The sequence below is a fragment of the Bombina bombina genome, chromosome 10, assembly GCF_027579735.1.
Source record: "Bombina bombina isolate aBomBom1 chromosome 10, aBomBom1.pri, whole genome shotgun sequence".
NCBI lineage: Eukaryota > Metazoa > Chordata > Amphibia > Anura > Bombinatoridae > Bombina > Bombina bombina.
In genome coordinates, this window is record NC_069508.1 from 192,815,573 (window position 1) to 192,839,678 (window position 24,106).

At 39.3% G+C, this 24,106-nt stretch overlaps 1 protein-coding gene across 1 annotated transcript in view; it reads right to left on the reverse strand.

Moving 5' to 3' along the window:
* LOC128640795 (ubiquitin carboxyl-terminal hydrolase 24) overlaps positions 1 to 24,106 on the reverse strand; it is a 385,043-nt gene that overhangs the window by 49,673 nt on the left and 311,264 nt on the right. The window contains exons 43-48 of the mRNA XM_053693215.1: positions 21,643 to 21,739; positions 21,426 to 21,542; positions 20,461 to 20,553; positions 7,142 to 7,244; positions 4,399 to 4,514; positions 116 to 229 (exon numbers count right to left, since the gene is read on the reverse strand). Coding sequence (XP_053549190.1) covers positions 116 to 229; positions 4,399 to 4,514; positions 7,142 to 7,244; positions 20,461 to 20,553; positions 21,426 to 21,542; positions 21,643 to 21,739 — 640 coding nt within the window. The remainder of the gene's footprint in view (positions 1 to 115; positions 230 to 4,398; positions 4,515 to 7,141; positions 7,245 to 20,460; positions 20,554 to 21,425; positions 21,543 to 21,642; positions 21,740 to 24,106) is intronic.

A 24,106-nucleotide genomic window follows, 5' to 3' on the forward strand; every position in this document is an offset into this window, starting at 1 on the left:
GCTGTAATGCCATGATACTATCTACTTTCTGATCTTTTTCTTCTTTCCCAAGCTTCACATTTTTGATCTATCATCCTGTGTTTTATCTAAGACAATCCTGGTGGGTGTAAATTACCTTAATGAAGTGAAGCGCAGTGAGCGAGAACCGCTCGTTGCAAAAACAGCAGTACACAACCATCTCAATGATGACCGAGAGGGATCCGGGAAGCTCCCGCATGGCAAACATGACCTAAAAAGTAGCATCAAATGAAAATACATCTTACATCTACATAAAATACCCTAATGCTTAGGCTGAGGAAAATCTTCCTTAAATTAGCTGTGCTTTCTATCCTACGGCAATTTTCATAGGAATTGGTACTGGGAGTTTCATTTAAATTGTGGGGGAGATGAGTTTTGCACAATAACATTATCTGGTGGTTCAGTTATAAATAAAAAAGTCACTTACACCCTAGATAATGTGCTGCATATAATTCTGACTGTTGGCAGTACAAGCTTGCTGATTGGCTGAGTCTAAATGAAGCCACCAATCAGCAAGCACTACCCAGGTGCTAAACCAAAAATGGGCCGGCCCCTAAGCTTACATTCCTACTTTTCAAATAAAGATAGCAAGAGAACAAATACAAATTTATAATAGAAGTAAATTAGAAAGTTTCTTAAAGTGAATGTAAATTTGAATGAATAAGTGGGCACTTTTATTCATTAAGATTTACATTGAAGCGTTATTGTTTTTTTTTAAACAACTTTTTCTTTAGGAAACCAGACTGGTGATCCTCCGCCTGCTTCTCATGCTGTACTTAGCATATTGATGATGAAACCAGCTTCCTCCAATCGTTGAGTGATGTCACAAGCTGGATGCCTCGGGGTGCTCACAACTATTGGAGGAAGCCGGTTTTGTCATTGCTGAGGTAGGCACAGAGGAGATGCGGGAGGATCGCCGGTTTCCTAAAGAAAAAACAGAATTTATGCTTACCTGATAAATTACTTTCTCCAACGGTGTGTCCGGTCCACGGCGTCATCCTTACTTGTGGGAATATCTCTTCCCCAACAGGAAATGGCAAAGAGTCCCAGCAAACCTGGCCATATAGTCCCTCCTAGGCTCCGCCCACCCCAGTCATTCGACCGACGGACAGGAGGAAAATATAGGAGAAACCATATGGTACCGTGGTGACTGTAGTTAGAGAAAATAATTCATCAGACCTGATTAAAAAAAACCAGGGCGGGCCATGGACCGGACACACCGTTGGAGAAAGTAATTTATCAGGTAAGCATAAATTCTGTTTTCTCCAACATTGGTGTGTCCGGTCCACGGCGTCATCCTTACATGTGGGAACCAATACCAAAGCTTTAGGACACAGATGAAGGGAGGGAGCAAATCAGGTTACCTAAACGGAAGGCACCACGGCTTGCAAAACCTTTCTCCCAAAAATAGCCTCCGAAGAAGCAAAAGTATCAAATTTGTAACATTTGGCAAAAGTGTGCAGTGAAGACTAAGTCGCTGCCTTACATATCTGATCAACAGAAGCCTCGTTCTTGAAGGCCCATGTGGAAGCCACAGCCCTAGTGGAGTGAGCTGTGATTCTTTCAGGAGGCTGCCGTCCGGCAGTCTCGTAAGCCAATTGGATAATGCTTTTAAGCCAAAAGGAAAGAGAGGTAGAAGTCGCTTTTTGACCTCTCCTTTTACCAGAATAGACTACAAACAGAGAAGATGTTTGTCTGAAATCTTTTGTAGCTTCTAAATAGAATTTTAGAGCACGGACTACGTCCAAATTGTGTAACAAACGTTCCTTCTTTGAGACTGGATTCGGACACAAAGAAGGTATAACTATCTCCTGGTTAATATTCTTGTTAGAAACAACCTTTGGAAGAAAACCAGGCTTAGTACGCAAAACCACCTTATCTGCATGGAACACCAGATAGGGCGGAGAACACTGCAGAGCAGATAACTCTGAAACTCTTCTAGCAGAAGAAATAGCAACCAAAAACAAAACTTTCCAAGATAACTTAATATCTATGGAATGTAGAGGTTCAAACGGAACCCCTTGAAGAACTGAAAGAACTAGATTTAAACTCCAGGGAGGAGTCAAAGGTCTGTAAACAGGCTTGATCCTAACCAGAGCCTGAACAAATGCTTGAACATCTGGCACAGCTGCCAGTCGTTTGTGTAGTAAGACAGATAAAGCAGAAATCTATCCCCTTAGAGAACTCGCAGATAATCCTTTATCCAAACCTTCTTGCAGAAAGGAAAGAATCTTAGGAATTTTTATCTTATTCCATGGGAATCCCTTGGATTCACACCAGCAGATATATCTTTTCCATATTTTATGGTAAATCTTTCTAGTTACCGGTTTTCTGGCCTGAACCAGAGTATCTATCACAGAATCTGAAAACCCACGCTTTGATAGAATCAAGCGTTCAATCTCCAAGCCGTCAGCTGGAGGGAGACCAGATTTGGATGTTCGAATGGACCCTGAACAAGAAGGTCCTGTCTCAAAGGTAGCTTCCATGGTGGAACCGATGACATATTCACCAGGTCTGCATACCAAGTCCTGCGTGGCCACGCAGGAGCTATCAAGATCACCGAGGCCCTCTCCTATTTGATCCTGGCTACCAGCCTGGGAATGAGAGGAAACGATGGAAACACATAAGCTAGGTTGAAGGTCCAAGGTGCTACTAGTGCATCCACTAGAGTCGCCTTGGGATCCCTGGATCTGGACCCGTAGCAGGGAACCTTGAAGTTCTGACGAGACGCCATCAGATCCATATCTGGAATGCCCCATAATTGCGTCAACTGGGCAAAGATCTCCGGGTGGAGTTCCCACTCCCCCGGATGGATATGTGAAAAAATATGAAGGAATTGTTCAAAATTTACCAAAATTTCACCACAGTGTCTTAAAGCATTAAAAGTATTGCACACCAATTTTCAGAGCTTTAACCCTTAAAATAACGAAACCGGAACCGGTTACAGATTTAACCCCTATACAGTCCCAGCTACAGCCTTTGCTGTGACTTTACCAAGCCCAGAGGGGAATACGATACCAAATGACGCCTTCTAGGAACTTTTCCAACCACTTTCAGGTCCTCACACATGCATCTGCATGTCTTGCTCTCAAAAACAACTGTGCAGTAATGGCGCGAAAATGAGGCTCAGCCTACAACTGGGAAGGCCCTTCCTGACTGGAAAAGGTGTCTAACATAGTGCCTGACGTTAAAAAACGTTCCTCAAGTTTATAAGTGTGAATTATCAGCATAAACATGTATAAAATGTCCAAATAAAGCAATCGATTTAGCCCATAAAAGTGTCTACCAGTTTTATAGCCCATATTAAGCCCTTTATTCTGTTTGAGACTAAGAAAATGGCTTACCGGTCCCCATGAGGGGAAATGACAGCCTTCCAGCATTACACAGTCTTGTTAGAAATATGGCTAGTCATACCTTAAGCAGAAAAGTCTGCTAACTGTTTCCCCCAACTGAATTTACTTCATCTCAACAGTCCTATGTGGAAACAGCAATCGATTTTAGTTACTGTCTGCTAAAATCATCTTCCTCTCACAAACAGAAATCTTCATCTTTTTCTGTTTCAGAGTAAATAGTACATACCAGCACTATTTTAAAATAACAAACTCTTGATAGTAGAATAAAAAAACTACAACTAAACACCACATACTCTTAACCATCTCCGTGGAGATGTTGCCTGTGCAACGGCAAAGAGAATGACTGGGGTGGGCGGAGCCTAGGAGGGACTATATGGCCAGTTTTGCTGGGACTCTTTGCCATTTGGGGAAGAGATATTCCCACAAGTAAGGATGACGCCGTGGACCGGACACACCAATGTTGGAGAAAAGTAAGTATTTAAAAAAAATAAATAAAAATGCCTCAATGTAAATTTTAATGAATGAAAATGCCCCTGTTTTTAATAGTATTTTTAAAAAACTGGGCACTTTCTCATTAAACTTTACATTTGCTTTAAAATTGCTTGCTCTAACTGAATCATGAAAGACAAAAATTGGGTTGTGTGTCCCTTTAAGTTTAAGTTAAGGGGGAGGTGGTCCTAAGAGTTACAAATGCTGACAGGGTACAGTATTTTTTTCTCCATACATATTATATATTAACTTGTTTACATACAACACCTTTACCTTTATTTTGTCATTTAAAATAGCTGATTTTCCTGTTGAAACCCCATCTATACTACCAATGTCAACACTGCAGTAATGGCTACAGAAGAAATCAACTTCCCAATGAGGGAGGGGGTGGAAGAGAGAGACTAGCCCTTTTTAAAGGGTTTCTTGCATAATCTTTATATACAATGAAGTCTTATCTGTTTCTTTCCCTAGTACACACACCCTATAAATGAAATGGCTGCAAACATACTAAATGTGGTTGTATGTATAAAACACTCACCTCTAACAAGTAAGGCTTTCCCTCTGGCGTAAACATCAAGGCCTCTACTTCCTCGCAAAGAGCCAGAGGAGGAGAGGGTCTGTTCACAGGAGGCTGAGACTTGAACACGCCGGGAGCTATAAAAATAATAAAATGTAGTCATGTTCTGAAATTCACAACTAGTGGCATTTTAAGCAGGGTCTTCTGTATTGCTCCATAAATGTTAGAATGAACTTGATCATTTGTTTATTCATCAAATGCCTTACTTAAAGGGACATACAAGAAGTTGGGATAGAGACAAAATAGAATATGTACTTTAACTACTTTACCTGCAAATTTATACTGCAGTGCCTTGCCATTAACCCTTTCTTTTTAGTTTTTGAATTGTAAAGTTTTAACTCCCCCCACACACATTTCCTTCTATGGCTGTATCTATATCTATTGTTGTTTTGGTAGAATACAAAAGTGAACAGGGATTTTCTGCTGGAGCATGTCTAGAAGCTGTGGACTCAGTTGAAATACAATGCCTGTGCCTAAACACTGATAAGAGGGATGGAGTTGTCTGCTCCAGGCAGATTAGCTATGTAATTAATTTTGAAAATTATTTTAAAATACTTGCCAGCAATTTTTTAAAATTTGTTTTTATGCAAACAATTTTTAATTAATTAGCCCTTTTAGGATATGCACAAATCTTAACCTGTTTTATGTCCCTTTAAAGTGACTATAAAGTTGAATGATTTAAAGCCCAGTATTTAAAAATACTCTTAAAAACATGGGCACTTTAAGTCATTAAACTTTACAATTACCCTTCTTTTTAAAAAAAAATACTTTCCTTTTCGTTACTGTAAACTTACCGCCGATCCTCCGCCCGCATCTCCTTCAATATTGAGCAGATCTATGACGAATCCGGCTTCTTCCAATCGTTGTGTGCCCCCTTTGGCGTCCAGCTCGCGAGGCACGCAACTTTGGAGGAAGCCGAATCGTCAGCGATATGCTAAATACTGAAGGAGATGCGGGCAGAGGTTCTTCAGTAAGTTTAAAGTAACGAAATGGTAAGTATTTAAAAAAAGAAGCGCAATTGTAAAGTTTAATGACTTAAAAATATTTTTAAAATACTGGGCTTTAAATCATTTAACTTTACAATCTCTTAAAGAGGTATCTTGTGAACAAAATCTGCAGAATCTATTACAGTAGCCATATAGTAACCTTTTCATAACATATTAAGAACCATAGTTCTATATTGATGTTTTATAGAAGCACATACCAGTGGTTAATCTAAATATGTAAAATATATGTATACCCAAGACAATTTATTTCACACCGATTTATTACAATTGTCATTGTCTTCTCCACAAACCACGTCGATGCACAAATCAAAATTAAAAAGCTATAAAACATACTGAAATATGGAAAAGTACAAACAAAGCATCTCGGATAAATCAAAAAAATGTAATGACTTATATACAGCAACATCCAAATGTATAGAACCAAGAGCAGGAGACACGGTACTGAAATATGCCCATATACTGGTAGGTAATTAAAGGGACAGTATACTGTAAAATAGTTTTTCCCTTAATGTGTTTACAATTGCTATTTTTACCAACTGCAGAGTAAAACATTTATGAAAACTAGCTTTGTAAGGTTTTTTTGTGTATATTAAAGCTCTGATTTTGTGTTTTGAAGCCACAACCTAATAAAATGGGTTGAGCTTGTAGGTATAATCAGATTATATCACATCACATTGTGTACATATACATGTTTCTTTATATTATATCTGTCCATAAAGCAATCACCAGTACTTGGAGAGAACAATGGAAAATCAACATTGTATTACCTTACCTCTGCTATATCCCACTGGGAGTGTAATTTCTTCTGCTGGCTGTGTTTACAAAGCTTTTCTATAGCTTGGACATGCGGCCACAAACTTTCAGAATAGGTGGTGATACCACTTGCTAAATCAACTATTTCAAATGCCAATATAAGGGCAAAGGAGCTACTTGTAAAAAATGTAATACACTCCATCAGGTAAAGTGGATCATTGGGAACAAATTAAAGGGGAGAAAGAATTTGAGTAAACTGTCCCTTTAAAATCTAATAACCATTACAGAAATAGAAAAAAAATGACACAATAATTTACTTTTAGCCCAGTGACGAGCCCATAATCTGCCTCTTATCAGACTACCCATAATGGAAAAGATGCATTCAGAATTACAAGGTATAATATGCTGAAGCTCGTTTTTTAAAATATATACCTCAAAGATGTCGTTTGTTTCATAACTAAATGAAAGCATTTCAAATAGCAAAGATTAATAGAAGCTTGCAATATAACATAAGGCTGATAATAAGAAGTAATATAATACGAGACGGCTGGTAATATAATAATAGCGCATCAGAGAGAGAATATAAATATATATGTGCAACATCATCTTGAAATAAATAATATTCTAAGAGCAGTGCACATTATATATTGTGCACTGCTCTGACCAGGACCCACGCGACTTGCGTGCCACTGGTGATGTTATCTTGAGGGAAGTTCGAGCTGAATTATTATGAAGTGGAAAAGAAGAGGTTAATAGTGATGTACCCCATATACATTTGCAGGTAATGTCATTTTATATATATTTTAATATTGTGACTACCTACTATTGTTTTATGCCAATAATATTGTAACAAACCAATGGAAGCAATCTATGTGTATCCCATGCCCTTGTGAACAGTGAAGTGGGACATTTGTTTTAGACAAAAACAAGTGAACATCAGTTACCAACTGTTCTGTGGGAGGAAACATCGGAGTACAAAACAAGCAACGCGACAGTATTGTGCAAGTATCCAAATTCCCGAGCTTGTGCAGCGCTCCACCTGCGATTCTTAAATAGATATAAAAGCAAAATGTCAGCATAAGAAAAGCATTGTATCAATAGATATTTATGTGTGATGTGGCTGCTTTATAAATAATAATAAATCTGTCTCACTTTTACAATCTAAGGAAAAGTCTGGCAAACAAATGCCATTTTATAATCACACAAGCAATTACCTAATATAATCATAAAAGGGTTAGCAAACATTTTTTTAATAACATTATTGTGCAGTAAGTGCACAATTAAAAAGCTGTATACGAGTCTCACCTTTCTAAACGCAATACTTAAAGTGAAAGTAAATCCTAGCGTTTTACAAATGCTAGGATTTACTATTGAAACAAATAAAAGGCACTTTCATTCATGAAGTATAAGATACTTCATGTAGAAAGCTCCTTTATTTGATTCAATCGATCGCTGCTCTTAGCTCCTACAGCAGCCCGCAGCTAAAAAATGTTTTGGGCTAAGTGGTGACGTTTTCACCTCTTAGCCAATAGCCGTGCGGTAAATCCGGCTTGGCGCCCATGGGAGCCGGATTTACCGCACTGCTATTGATTAAGAGGTGAAAATGTCACCTCTTAGCCAAAAGTTTTTTTTTAGCAGTGCTCTGCTGTAGGAGCTAAGAGCGGCGATCGACTGAATCAAATAAAGGAGCTTTCTACATGATGTATCTTATAATTCATGAATGAAAGTGCCCTTTATTTGTTTCAATAGTCAATCTTAGCGTTTGTAAAACGCTAGGATTTACTTTCACTTTAAAGGACCAGTAAATATAGTAGATTTGCATAAGCAACAACTGCATGATAACAAAACAATGCAATAGCACTTAGTCTGAACTTTAAATGAGTAGTAGATTTTTTTCTAACATATTTCAGTTATGTCTATTTCCACGCCTCCTGTATCATGCGACAGCCCTCAGCCATTTACAAATGCATACACGTATATTCTTTGAGTTCTTGCACATGCTCAGTAGGAGCTGGTAACTCAAAACGTGTAAATATAAAAAGACTGCACATTTCTTTCATGTAATTGGCAAGAGTCCATGAGCTAGTGACGTATGGGCTATACATTCCTACCAGGAGGGGCAAAGTTTCCCAAACCTTAAAATGCCTATAAATACACCCCTCACCACACCCACAAATCAGTTTTACAAACTTTGCCTCCCATGGAGGTGGTGAAGTAAGTTTGTGCTAGATTCTACGTTGATATGCGCTTCGCAGCAGGCTGAAGCCCGGTTTTCCTCTCAGAGTGCAGTGAATGTCAGAGGGATGTGAAGAGAGTATTGCCTATTTGAATACCATGGTCTTCCTCTAGGGGATCTATTTCATAGGTTCTCTGTTATCGGTCGTAGAGATTCATCTCTTACCTCCCTTTTCAGATCGACGATATACTCTTATATACCATTACCTCTACTGATTCTCGTTTCAGTACTGGTTTGGCGATCTACTATATGTAGATGAGTGTCTTAGGGTAAGTAAGTCTTATTTCTATTCATGACACTCTAAGCTATGGTTGGGCACTTTATATGTAAAGTTCTAAATATATGTTTTATACTTATATATGCCTTGATTCAGGATAATCAGTATTTCTTCTTTCAGACTGTCAGTTTCATTGTTTTGGGAAAATGCATACGAATTTATATTTTTCTTACCTTAAAATTTTTCAATTGACTTTTCTTTCTAAATTGCGGGCTGTTAGGCTCGGGGGTGCAGAAAATGCTTCAATTTATTGCGTCATTTTTGGCGCAAAAATGTCGTCATTTTTTTCCCAGTGGTTGCGCAATTTTTGAAGTATGTGTGTTGCGGACGTTTTTGGCGCTAAAAAATATGGGCGTCATTCTTGGCACCAAAAAATGTGAGCGTTATACTTGGCGCCAAAAATGTGGGCGTCATACTTGGCGTCAGTTTTTTTCACATTATTTCAGTCTAACTTTTTAGTTGCTTCTGGTTTCTAGAGGCTTGTTTTTCCCATTCCTGAAACTGTCATTTAAGGAATTTGATAATTTTGCTTATATGTTGTTTTTCTATTACATATTGCAAGATGTTCCAAAAACTGTTCCTGTATCAGAAAATACTGTTGGATTCCTGATGACTGATATCAGTCCTACCAAAGCTAAGTTCATTTATTTTAATGTTATGAATTTTATCATTAGCTATGGTTTGTAATAAGTTATCATGATAAACTTTTACATGCAGAGTCCATTAGTATTTATGCATTATCTATTGCTATTCTTTTTACATCTAATGTACAAGATATACCTAGGAATCTACGAGATGTTTTTCTGATTCTATCCTAAAGGCTTTGTCTGACATCCCGCCTTCTAATAAAATTAATAGGTCTTTTTTAAACTTTTCATTTAGTTGATGAATTTTTAAATGACCGACAACATACTGAATTATCCTTCTCTGATGATGTTTTTTCTCATTTAGAATATACTTCATCAGATATTTGACACTAACAAATCTACTTTTTTATTTTTAAATAGAGTACATTCGTTGTTGAAAAGGCGTTGATTATATTGGATATTGAGGAGTCTAGTTCTTTTGATTTAAGACTAGCTAACATTTAAATTCTGCTCATTAACCTCCTGTGGTTTCTTCAGAGGTTTTTTCCCAGTTCATGATACTAGGGAATGGAATAGGCCTGGGACTTCTTTTATTCCTTCTTTAAGGTTTTTAAATTATATCCTTTGCCGGCAGTTAGTTTTGAGGAAGATCCCCAAAGTTAATGGGGCTCTCTCTTCTCTTGCTAAACATACTACTATTCCTATAGAAAATAGTATTTATTTTCCTTCAGATGGGAAACTTGTATCTTATTTAAGGAAAATTATTTTATTTCAGGTCCTTTTCTTAGGCTTGCAATTTATTTGGCTGATGTTGCAAATGCTTCAACTTTCTGGTTGGGTACTTTAGTGCAACAAGTATCAGATTATAATTTGTTTTAGCATTGTTAAGTTGATCAACATGCTACATTCACAATTGAGGTTTCTTCTATGTCTTTAGCTATTTTTAGCTAGAAGAACTTTGTGACTTAATCTTGGAATGCTAATTTGATTTCTAAAATTCATATTTCTTTTTTTCCAAGGTAATCAATTATTGCGGTTCTTCCTCTCCAAGGGATCTATGACGGAGCCTGGTCTTCGTGAGGACGTCTGGTACTTGATCTCATAACAAGAGTTTGTGACGGAGCCTGGTCTTCGTAGGGGCTATCTGGTAAGCCAGCAGGTACTTGGTGACCACACGCAACATACAGCTATGGTGCTTTAATGTTTTTCTGCATACTTGGAGGTATTTATAATTGACACTAGTCAGAAGCGGAATACATGTGGCATTGAATCTTTATTATATTGCATTATTGGACATTTTGCTTGTTTTTTATTGCTGGATTTGCTTGCTACCACCATTTACCGGAGCTGTGGAGAACTCTCTTTGCTGACTGGGAACGACCGCTGTATTTAATATAGGTCACTAGCCATTGTATTAACTCCCTCCTCTTCCAGCATATCTTTGGTTACTTAATCAATTATTTGGTTCACAATTGGATTCAATTTTTTCCAACTGTTACTCTGGGGAAGGGAGTTTTTGTTGCTTCAAGATTGAGTTCTAAGAGTAAATCTTAAAGCTTATATTAGTTTGTTCTTAATAAGGAACGGAATCCTAATTCTTCCCCAAGTAACATGTTTATAAATGGAAGCTTTGGAATGAATTTAAGCTATTTAAAAGATCAAAGATAGCCACTCAAATTTGCATGTAGGTGCGTTTTTTTATTCCAGCTTAGCTGGTAAGGGGCAGGTTTTGAGTTTTTTAAATTTGTTTGGTTCTATTCGGTCCAAACTTCTTAGATTGGGGTACTGAATAGGATTCAGAGTAAAACCGTCTGTGAGAAGTTTTTTTTCTCTCTAGCATATTCCAGCTATTCCAGTAAAGGCTCACACTTTTCTGAAGTATGTTTCAGACCTGTATGTGTTGGGTACTTGTGAGGCGCGGCTGGTTACCCGTTGGGGTCTCAAGGCGCTGCTCAGACCTGGATTTATCTGGGGTATTCATACCAGTTCCATTTCAGGAACAGGGTTTGGGGTTTTGTTCAAAACTATTCATTGTCCCAAAGATAGAAAATCTATTTGATTTGTCATATAAGAGTTCCTTCGTTCAGAATGGTGTTTATATGGTCTATTCTGCCTTTTTGGTCAGTAAGGGCATTATTTGTTTCCAATAGATACAATAGATGAATATCTTCTTCTTCTGTTTTTATTCAGATTATTTTCATTTTCTGAGATTCTATTTTTTGACAAGCATTACCAATTTGTTGCTTTTCCTTCTGGCCTAGCGACAGCTCTGATAATCTTTTCAAGGTTCCCAGTGTTTCCTTATTTGGACAATCTCGTGGTACTGGCTCAGTCTTTTCGTTCTGCAGAATCTCATACGATTCAACTTTTGTTGTTTCTTCTAAGACATGGTTGGAGGATCTTTTTATCAAAAGATCCTTGGTTGTTCAGACAAGGGTCACCTTTTTTAGGTTTCCAGATAGATTATGTCAATGTCTTTGTCTCTAACAGACAGGAGACAATTATATTGGGTTCAGTTTGTCTGAGCCTTCAGTCTCTATTATTCCTTCAGTAGCTATATGCATGGAAGTTTTAGGTCTCATGGCTGCAGCATTGGATTCAATTCCCTTTGCTCATTTTCATTTGAAACCTTTCCAGTTTTGTATGCTGCATTAATGGTGCAGGGATTCTAGGATATCATTGTTAATATCTTTGAATTCCATTGTTCAACTATATTTGACTTGGTGGTTAGATCACCATCATATAGTTCTACGGGTAATCCAAGATTCATCCAACCTGGACCTTGATCACTACAGATTCGAGTCTTTTAGGTTGGGAGGCTGTCTGGGGATCTCTGTCAGCACAAGGGGTTTGGAAATCTCAGGAGGCGAGATTACCATTCTATATATTTGAACTCCGTGCATTCTCAGAGTTCGTCAGTTTTGGCTTCTTTTTGAAGAGAGCGACGTTATTGTTTTTCAGACAGACAATGTCACAACTGTGGCGTATGTCAATCATCAGGGTGGGACTCTCAGTCCTTAGGCTGTGAAAGAAGTATCTTAGATACTTGCTTGGGCTAAATCCAGCTCCTGTCTAATTTCTGCGGTCCATATCCCAGGTTTCGACAATTGGGAAGCGGATTATCTCTGTCAAATCAAGCTTTGGTCTCTTTACCCAGATGTGTTTTTTTCAAACTGTTCTGATGTGAGGGTTTCCAGTAATAGTTCTGATGGCATCTCATCTAAACAAGGAAACTTCCCAGGTACCTATTCAGGTCTGGGGATCCTCAGGCGGAAACAGTGTATGCATTGACACTTCCTTGGAGTTATCAATCTGCCTATATTTTTGCTGCTTCTGGTTCTTCTTTTTAAGAGTGATTTTTCAAAATCATCATGGAGCAATCGTTTGTGCTGCTGGTGGCTCCAGCATGGCCGCTCAGATTTTGGTATACGGTTCTTGTTCGAATGTCCAGTTGCCAACCTTGGTCACTTCCATTTAGGCTAGACCTTATATCTTAAGATTCGTTTTTTCCGTCAGGAAATCAAATTATTAAATTTGATGGTATGGAAATTAAAACGCTTAGTCATAGAGGTTTCTCTGACTCGGTGATTAATACTATGTTGCAGGATCGTAAATCTGTGTCTAGAAAGATTTATTATCGAGTTTGGAAGACTTACATCTTATGATGCTCTTCTCATAATTTCTCTTGGCATTCTTTTAGAATTCCTAGGATTTTATAGTTTCTTCATAAGGTTTTGTCTGCAAGTTTCTTGAAAGGACAAATCTCTGCTCTTTCTGTGCTGTTTCACAGAAAAAATTGCTAATCTTTCTGATATTCATTGTTCCTTCCTTGTGTCCTAAATCCTAAGAATTCTTTGGAAAGATCCTTACATTCTTTGGATGTGGTCAGAGTTTTTAAATATTATGTTGAAGCTACTAAGACTTCTAGTCTATTTGTTATCTTTTCTGGTTTTAGGAAAGGTCAGAAGGCTTCTGCCATTTCTTTGGCATCTTGGTTAAAGCTTTTGATTCATCATGCTTATGTGGAGTCGGGTAAATCCCCGCCTCAAAGGTTTACGGCTCATTCTACTAGGTCAGTTTCTACTTCCTGGGCTTTTAAGAATGAAGCTTCTGTTGATCAGTTTGCAAAGCAGCAAAACTTGGTATTCTTTGCATACTTTTACTAAATTCTACCATTTAGATGTTTGTTCTTCTTCAGAAGCAGTTTTTGGTAGAAAAGTACTTCAGGCAGCTGTTTCAGTCTGATTCTTCTGCTTATAATTTCAGTTTTTTTCATTATAAAGATTAAAACTTTTGATTTGGGTTGTGGATTGTATTTTCAGCGGAATTAGCTGTCTTTATTTTATCCCTCTCTCTCTAGTGACTCTTGCGTGGAGTTCGACATCTTGGGTATTTGCTATCCCATACGTCACTAGCTCATGGACTCTTGCCAATTACATGAAAGAAAACATAATTTATTTAAGAACTTACCTGATAAATTAATTTCATTCATATTGGCAAGAGTCCATGAGACCCACCCTTTTTTGTGGTGGTTATGATTTTTTTGTATAAAGCACAATTATTCCAATTCATTGTTGATGCTTTCGCTCCTTTCTTATCACCCCACTTCTTGGCTATTCGTTAAACTGAATTGCGGGTGTGGTGAGGGGTGTATTTATAGGCATTTTGAGGTTTGGGAAACTTTGCCCCTCCTGGTAGGAATGTATACCCATACGTCACTAGCTCATGGACTCTTGCCAATATGAAAGAAATGAATTTATCAGGTAAGTTCTTACATAAATTATGTTTTTTTTAGTTAAAAGGACAGTATACACCAATTTTCATATAACTGCATGTAATAGACACTACTAGAAAGAATAATATTCACATATACTGTTATAAAAATCCAGTATAAAACCGTTTAAAAACTTACTTAGAAGCTTCCAGTTTAGCTCTGTTTAAAAGGTTACTGGAACACCCACTGCAAGTGGGAAATAGACACTCCCCCTTCCTTTGCATATAAAAAGACCCCTTACACAAACAGAAGCAAGCTGGAGTAGGTATACGTCGGTATTCTCCTAAAACTTTGGGGCTTGGTTAGGAGTCTGAAAATCAGAGCAATGTTATTTAAAAAATAAGGAAAACTATAAAAAAACCTGTATGGGCTATATAAATGGATCATCTACAAAACATTTATGCAAAGAAAGATCTAGTGTATAATGTCCCTTTAATGAAAGTAAATTGGAAAACAGAATTTATGTTTACCTGATAAATTACTTTCTCCAACGGTGTGTCCGGTCCACGGCGTCATCCTTACTTGTGGGATATTCTCTTCCCCAACAGGAAATGGCAAAGAGCCCAGCAAAGCTGGTCACATGATCCCTCCTAGGCTCCACCTACCCCAGTCATTCGACCGACGTTAAGGAGGAATATTTGCATAGGAGAAACCATATGATACCGTGGTGACTGTAGTTAAAGAAAATAAATCATCAGACCTGATTAAAAAACCAGGGCGGGCCGTGGACCGGACACACCGTTGGAGAAAGTAATTTATCAGGTAAACATAAATTCTGTTTTCTCCAACATAGGTGTGTCCGGTCCACGGCGTCATCCTTACTTGTGGGAACCAATACCAAAGCTTTAGGACACGGATGAAGGGAGGGAGCAAATCAGGTCACCTAAATGGAAGGCACCACGGCTTGCAAAACCTTTCTCCCAAAAAATAGCCTCAGAAGAAGCAAAAGTATCAAACTTGTAAAATTTGGTAAAAGTGGGCAGTGAAGACCAAGTCGCTGCCCTACATATCTGATCAATAGAAGCCTCGTTCTTGAAGGCCCATGTGGAAGCCACAGCCCTAGTGGAATGAGCTGTGATTCTTTCAGGAGGCTGCCGTCCGGCAGTCTCGTAAGCCAATCTGATGATGCTTTTAATCCAAAAAGAGAGAGAGGTAGAAGTTGCTTTTTGACCTCTCCTGTTACCAGAATAAACAACAAACAAGGAAGATGTTTGTCTAAAATCCTTTGTAGCATCTAAATAGAACTTTAGAGCGCGAACAACATCCAAATTGTGCAACAAACGTTCCTTCTTCGAAACTGGTTTCGGACCCAAAGAAGGCACGACTATCTCCTGGTTAATGTTTTTGTTAGAAACAACTTTTGGAAGAAAACCAGGTTTAGTACGTAAAACCACCTTATCTGCATGGAACACCAGATAAGGAGGAGAACACTGCAGAGCAGATAATTCTGAAACTCTTCTAGCGGAAGAAATTGCAGCCAAAAACAAAACTTTCCAAGATAATAACTTAATATCAACGGAATGTAAGGGTTCAAACGGAACCCCCTGAAGAACTGAAAGAACTAAGTTGAGACTCCAAGGAGGAGTCAAAGGTTTGTAAACAGGCTTGATTCTAACCAGAGCCTGAACAAAGGCTTGAACATCTGGCACAGCTGCCAGCTCTTTGTGAAGTAACACAGACAAGGCAGAAATCTGTCCCTTCAAGGAACTTGCAGATAATCCTTTCTCCAATCCTTCTTGAAGAAATGATAGAATCCTAGGAATCTTTACCTTGTCCCAAGGGAATCCTTTAGATTCACACCAACAGATATATTTTTTCCATATTTTGTGGTAAATTTTTCTAGTTACAGGCTTTCTGGCCTGAACAAGAGTATCAATAACAGAATCTGAGAACCCTCGCTTTGATAAGATCAAGCGTTCAATCTCCAAGCAGTCAGCTGGAGTAGGACCAGATTCGGATGTTCGAACGGACCTTGAACAAGAAGGTCTCGTCTCAAAGGTAGCTTCCATGGTGAAGCCGATGACATATTCACCAGATCTGCCTACCAAGTCCTGCGTGGTTACGCAGGAGCTATCAAGATCACCTACGCCCTCTCCTGATTGATCCTGGCTACCAGCCTGGGGATGAGAGGAAACGGCGGGAATACATAAGCTAGGTTGAAGGTCCAAGGTGCTACTAGTGCATCTACTAGAGTCGCCTTGGGATCCCTGGATCTGGACCCGTAGCAAGGAACCTTGAAGTTCTGACGAGAGGCCATCAGATCCATGTCTGGAATGCCCCACAGTTGAGTGATTTGGGCAAAGATTTCCGGATGGAGTTCCCACACCCCCGGATGCAATGTCTGACGAATCAGAAAATCCGCTTCCCAAGTTTCCACTCCTGGGATGTGGATTGCAGACAGGCGGCAGGAGCGAGTCTCCGCCCATTGAATGATTTTGGTCACTTCTTCCATCGCCAGGGAACTCCTTGTTCCCCCCTGATGGTTGATGTACGCAACAGTCGTCATGTTGTCTGATTGAAACCGTATGAACTTGGCCCTCGCTAGCTGAGGCCAAGCCTTGAGAGCATTGAATATCGCTCTCAGTTCCAGAATATTTATCGGTAGAAGAGATTCTTCCCGAGACCAAAGACCCTGAGCTTTCAGGGATCCCCAGACCGCGCCCCAGCCCATCAGACTGGCGTCGGTCGTGACAATGACCCACTCTGGTCTGCGGGAGGTCACCCCTAGCGACAGGTTGTCCAGGGACAGCCACCAACGGAGTGAGTCTCTGGTCCTCTGATTAACTTGTATCTTCGGAGACAAGTCTGTATAGTCCCCATTCCACTGACTGAGCATACACAATTGAAATGGTCTTAGATGAATGCGCGCAAAAGGAACTATGTCCATTGCCGCTACCATCAAACCTATCACTTCCATGCACTGTGCTATGGAAGGAAGAGGAACGGAAGGAAGTATCCGACAAGAGTTTAGAAGTTTTGTTTTTCTGGTCTCTGTCAGAAAAATCCTCATTTCTAAGGAGTCTATTATTGTTCCCAAGAAGGGAACTCTTGTCGACGGAGATAGAGAACTCTTTTCCACGTTCACTTACCATCCGTGAGATCTGAGAAAGGCCAGGACTATGTCCGTGTGAGCCTTTGCTTGAGGAAGGGACGACGCTTGAATCAGAATGTCGTCCAAGTAAGGTACTACAGCAATGCCCCTTGGTCTTAGCACCGCCAGAAGGGACCCTAGTACCTTTGTGAAAATCCTTGGAACAGTGGCTAATCCGAAAGGAAGCGCCACAAACTGGTAATGCTTGTCCAGGAATGCGAACCTTAGGAACCGATGATGTTCCTTGTGGACAGGAATATGTAGATACGCATCCTTTAAATCCACCGTGGTCAAGAATTGACCTTTCTTGATGGAAGGATTGTTCGAATGGTTTCCATTTTGGACGATGGAACCTTGAGAAACTTGTTTAGGATCTTGAGATCTAAGATTGGTCTGAACGTTCCCTCTTTTTTGGGAACTACGAACAGATTGGAGTAGAACCCCATCCCTCGTTCTTTTAATGGAACAGGATGAATCACTTCCAGAAGATAACCTTGGAAGACTATTTCTAGCGCCCAAGGATCCAGAACATCTCTTGCCCAAGCCTGAGTGAAGAGAGAGAGTCAGCCCCCCACCAAATCCGGTCCCGGATCGGGGGCCCGCATCTCATGCTGTCTTGGGAGCAGTGGCAGGTTTCTTGACCTGCTTTCCTTTGTTCCAGCCTTGCCTTGGTCTCCAGGCTGGATTGGCTTGAGAAGTATTACCCTCCTGCTTAGAGGACGTAGCACTTGGGGCTGGTCCGTTTCTGCGAAAGGGACGAAAATTAGGTTTATTTTTGGCCTTGAAAGACCTATTCTGAGGAAGGGCGTGGCCCTTGCCCCCAGTGATATCAGAGATAAACTCTTTCAAGTCAGGGCCAAACAGTGTTTTCCCCTTGAAAGGAATGCCAAACAATTTGTTCTTGGAAGACGCATCCGCTGACCAAGATTTTAACCAAAGCGCTCTGCGCGCCACAATAGCAAACCCAGAATTTTTCGCCGCTAACCTAGCCAATTGCAAGGTGGCGTCTAGGGTGAAAGAATTAGCCAATTTAAGAGCACGAATTCTGTCCATAATCTCCTCATAAGAAGAAGAATTACTAATAATCGCCTTTTCTAGCTCATCGCACCAGAAACACGCGGCTGTAGTGACAGGGACAATGCATGCAATTGGTTGTAGAAGGTAACCTTGCTGAACAAACATCTTTTTTAGCAAACCTTCTAATTTTTTATCCATAGGATCTTGGAAAGCACAACTATCTTCTATGGGTATAGTGGTGCGCTTGTTTAGAGTAGAAACCGCCCCCTCGACCTTGGGGACTGTCTGCCATAAGTCCTTTCTGGGGTCGACTATAGGAAACAATTTTTTAAATATGGGGGGAGGTACGAAAGGTACACCGGGCCTGTCCCATTCTTTATTAACAATGTACGCCACCCGCTTGAGTATAGGAAAAGCTTCGGGGGGCCCCGGGGCCTCTAGGAACTTGTCCATTTTACATAGTGTTTCTGGAATGACCAGATAATCACAATCATCCAAATTGGATAACACCTCCTTAAGCAGAGCGCGGAGATGTTCCAACTTAAATTTAAAAGTAATCACATCAGGTTCAGCTTGTTGAGAAATTTTTCCTGAATCTGAAATTTCTCCCTCAGACAAAACCTCCCTGGCCCCCTCAGACTGGTGTAGGGGCCCTTCAGAAACAATATCATCAGCGGCCTCATGCTCTTCAGTATTTTCTAAAACAGAGCAGTCGCGCTTTCGCTGATAAGTGGGCATATTGGCTAAAATGTTTTTGATAGAATTATCCATTACAGCCGTTAATTCTTGCATAGTAAGGAGTATTGGCGCGCTAGATGTACTAGGGGCCTCCTGTATGGGCAAAACTGGTGTAGACGAAGGAGGGGATGATGCAGTACCATGCTTACTCCCCTCACTTGAGGAATCATCTTGGGCATCATTTTTACTAAATTTATTATGACATAAATCACATCTATTTAAATGAGAAGGAACCTTGGCTTCCCCACAGTCAGAACACAATCTATCTGGTAGTTCAGACATGTTAAACAGGCATAAACTTGATAACAAAGCACAAAAAACGTTTTAAAATAAAACCGTTACTGTCACTTTAAATTTTAAACTGAACACACTTTATTACTGCAATTGCGAAAAAGTATGAAGGAATTGTTCAGAATTCACCAAAATTTCACCACAGTGTCTTAAAGCCTTAAAAGTATTGCACACCAAATTTGGAAGCTTTAACCCTTAAAATAAAGGAACCGGAGCCGTTTTTATATTTAACCCCTTTACAGTCCCTGGAATCTGCTTTGCTGAGACCCAACCAAGCCCAAAGGGGAATACGATACCAAATAATGCCTTCAGAAAGACTTTTCTATGTATCAGAGCTCCACACACATGCAGCTGCATGTCATGCTGTTCTCAAAAACAAGTGCGCCATACCGGCGCGAAAATGAGGCTCTGACTATGATTAGGGAAAGCCCCAATAGAATAAAGTGTCTAAAACAGTGCCTGACGATATTCTTTTACAAAAAATACCCAGATTAAATGATTCCTCAAGGCTAAATATGTGTAAATATGATCGATTTAGCCCAGAAAATGTCTACAGTCTTAATAAGCCCTTGTGAAGCCCTTATTTACTGTGTGAATAAAAATGGCTTACCGGATCCCATAGGGAAAATGACAGCTTCCAGCATTACATCGTCTTGTTAGAATGTGTCATACCTCAAGCAGCAAAAGACTGCTCACTGTTCCCCCAACTGAAGTTAATTCCTCTCAACAGTCCTGTGTGGAACAGCCATGGATTTTAGTAACGGTTGCTAAAATCATTTTCCTCATACAAACAGAAATCTTCATCTCTTTTCTGTTTCAGAGTAAATAGTACATACCAGCACTATTTTAAAATAACAAACTCTTGATTGAATAATAAAAACTACAGTTAAACACTAAAAAACTCTAAGCCATCTCCGTGGAGATGTTGCCTGTACAACGGCAAAGAGAATGACTGGGGTAGGTGGAGCCTAGGAGGGATCATGTGACCAGCTTTGCCATTTCCTGTTGGGGAAGAGAATATCCCACAAGTAAGGATGACGCCGTGGACCGGACACACCTATGTTGGAGAAAGTTGTTTAAAATGGCATGATCTGTCTAAATCTATTTTATAGGTAACTATTGCATTTAGAGAGGTGAGACTTTTATGAATCTTATTAAATCTGAACATACTGCACAATAATTTTGTTAAAACTTTTTTGCTTGCCCTTTAATAAACAATACTGTAGCTATAACACTGATTATTGTTTATTACCTGGTTATTTTGACGATTGGGACCTAGTAAGAAGTTGATGAAATGCCTCAGAGCAGAATACCTGAGAAGAAGCTCAACTGCACGAGCCCCTTGCTAAATAAGAGAAAAAGTTAAATAAAATCAGACATAGGAAATGACGGCTGCATTTGTGTTGGCAGCACTCACATCTATTGACATGAAGTTCTACATTTTTCATTAACCAAGCATGCAAAATAAAAGGCTTTAAAATAAGTGAAGATAAATATTATATGAGAAATGAATGACAACATTTAGAAAACTCATCTTTAAGCCTGAGCAAACAGTGTTTTCAAAAGAAAAGGAGCAGCCCAAATGCATCTTAAAATTAACGTTGTAGCTAGTGCTACTGCTATAAGCCAGCAGCTGCACATTTAAAAAAACCCTCTTATTTCTCTCTTGTTCCGTCTCCTCTTTGTCATTCTTCTCCCCATTCTTCCTCCTATCTCTTTCTGGCAACACACTCTCACTAATCCTGTATTTATTGGCACTATCTAGGCAAGCACGCAGTAAGCTGAATAAACGTTATAAGACATTTCTGTTGTATTGCTGTACTAACGAATAAGCAAACTCTAAAAATAAAAAAAATGAACATCCTTTTTGTTCATTGATCTGTTGAGACAACTCGCTTATTTTAGCATTCATCCAAAAAGAAATGCACATCTAATATTTATGCTTCCATGTGATATCTTAACTGTACAAAAATGATTTGCTATAAACCTACTACTATCCTCTATTACAGACCACCAAAATGACACCAGACAAGGCTGTCCCATCTCCCCACAGCTATTTCATTGAATGCTTCGCCAACCTTATGAGAACTAAACTCAAATGTATAACAGTAAAGATTATCATGAGTCTGAGTCTTATTAAAAACAAATTGATTAAATACTTTGATTATACATAGCATAAATATTTGAATTTTCTACAATAGTAATTAAGATTGTTACCTTTTGAACAAAGTTATTAAAAAGAAAAAAGTATTGAGCACAATTTTTACAGTTTTCTGGGACATCTTTATCCAGAAGACTGAGCAGCATCTCCACCAATGGCTGAACACCTTTTACCTAAAGAAAAAAAAAAAAAAGATCAATAGTTAAGATCAGGCTATGCAATTATTGACTTCTATAGACAAAAGTGGAAAATGAGAAAGCAAAGAGGATTTACCTTATCTTTATGAAATAAGACACCATCTAATGTCTTCTCAAGAACAGTAGCAACTGTAGATCTGACCTCTCGTACACAGCACTCCAACAAGAAAACTCTATAAAGAGAAATACATCCAGGTTGAAACCTCTTTCAGCATACTAAAATATATCACCAAAATGGCAAAGGTGAGACCCTAAAACAGCAATGCCACAAGTTGCTTATATTAATCTACCAACCACTCTGCAAATGCAGAGCAGTGGCTCTAATTAAATGTCTAAATGGGACATAAATCAACTTGAGACTGTAATATAAAAAATGTTTAATTATGCATAACCCTGCTACATATATATCCTCAAATGGCATTAGCAGAGGTTATCAGATAAGGAACTGCAAATCAATCATGACTAGCTTTGTTTGTTCCAGAAACAAGTCCAGGTGGTGCCTCCAAATAAGGAAAGAGGTGATTGGAGTTTGGCAACTTAAAAACAATTGCAGCAAACAAGGAGTTTATTTTGAAAACATTTACACTTGCTTATTTTCTTTATCAAGAGAGCTGAAATGTCTTGTAATTACAAAGCGTTCTGTGTACCTTAAAAAAAAAAAAAAAACACCACTATAGCATTTAGTTTAATGCCAACCAATACTTTGCAAAAAAACCCATAAATTATACTTATCTGATAATTTTCTTTTCTTCTGACGGGGAGAGTCCACAGCTGCATTCATTACTTTTGGGAATTCAGAACCTGGCCACCAGGAGGAAACAAAGACACCCCAGCCAAAGGCTTAAATATCTCCCCCACTTCCCTCATCCCCCAGTCATTCTGCCAAGGGAACAAGGAACAGTAGAAGAAATATCAGGTGAAAAAAAGGTGCCAGAAGAATAAACAAAAAACATGGCCGCCCCCCCCCATAAAAGAACGTGGGAGGGGAGCTGTGGACTCTCCCCGTCAGAAGAAAAGAAAATTATCAGGTAAGCATGATTTATGTTTTTCTTCTTAAACGGGGAGAGTCCACAGCTGCATTCATTACTTTTGGGAAAATACCCAAGCTATAGAGGACACAATGCAAAAAAGGGTAGACAAGGTGGCCCATTCGAAGGGCACTACAGCCTGAAATTACCCAAACCAAACAACTGCTGTACTGAGCAGAACAAAAAGGACTGAAAGGACTAAGTAACTGCCCAATAGTTAAAGGGACAATAAACACAATTTTTTTCTTTCGTGATTCAGATAGAGCCTGCAATTTTAAGCAACTTTCCAATTTACTCCTATAATCAAATTTTCTTCATTCTCTTGGTATCTTTATTTGAAAAGCAAGAATGTAAGTTTAGATGCCGGCCCTTTTTTGGTGAACAACCTGGGTTGTTCTTGCTGATTGGTGGAAAAATTCAACAACCAATAAACAGGGCTGTCCAGGGTCTGAACCAAATATAATTGCTTAGATGCCTTCTTTTTCAAACAGATAGCAAGAGAATGAAGAAAAATTGATAATAGGAGTAAATTAGAAAGTTGCTTAAAATTGCTGCTCTATCTGAATCGCGAAAGAAAAACATAATTTATGCTTACCTGATAAATTTATTTCTCTTGTAGTGTGTTCAGTCCACGGGTCATCCATTACTTATGGGATATATTCTCCTTCCCAACAGGAAGTTGCAAGAGGATCACCCAAGCAGAGCTGCTATATAGCTCCACCCCTCACATGTCATATCCAGTCATTCGACCGAAACAAGACGAGAAAGGAGAAACCATAGGGTGCAGTGGTGACCGGAGTTTTAATTAAAATTTAGAACTGCCTCAAAAAAAGGACAGGGCGGGCCGTGGACTGAACACACTACAAGAGAAATAAATTTATCAGGTAAGCATAAATTATGTTTTCTCTTGTTAAGTGTGTTCAGTCCACGGGTCATCCATTACTTATGGGATACCAATACCAAAGCTAAAGTACACGGATGATGGGAGGGACAAGGCAGGAACATTAAACAGAAGGAACCACTGCCTGTAGAACCTTTCTCCCAAAAACAGCCTCCGAAGAAGCAAAAGTGTCAAATTTGTAAAATTTTGAAAAGGTATGAAGTGAAGACCAAGTTGCAGCCTTGCAAATCTGTTCAACAGAGGCCTCATTTTTAAAGGCCCAGGTGGAAGCCACAGCTCTAGTGGAATGAGCTGTAATTCTTTCAGGAGGCTGCTGTCCAGCAGTCTCATAGGCTAAACGTATTATGCTACGAAGCCAAAAAGAGAGAGAGGTGGCCGAAGCCCTTTGACCTCTCCTCTGACCAGAATAAACGACAAACAGAGAAGAAGTTTGCCGAAAATCTTTAGTTGCCTGTAAGTAGAACTTCAGGGCACGGACTACGTCCAGATTATGCAAAAGGCGTTCCTTCTTTGAGGAAGGATTAGGACATAATGATGGAACAACAATCTCTTGATTGATATTCCTGTTAGAAACAACCTTAGGTAAAAACCCAGGTTTAGTACGCAGAACT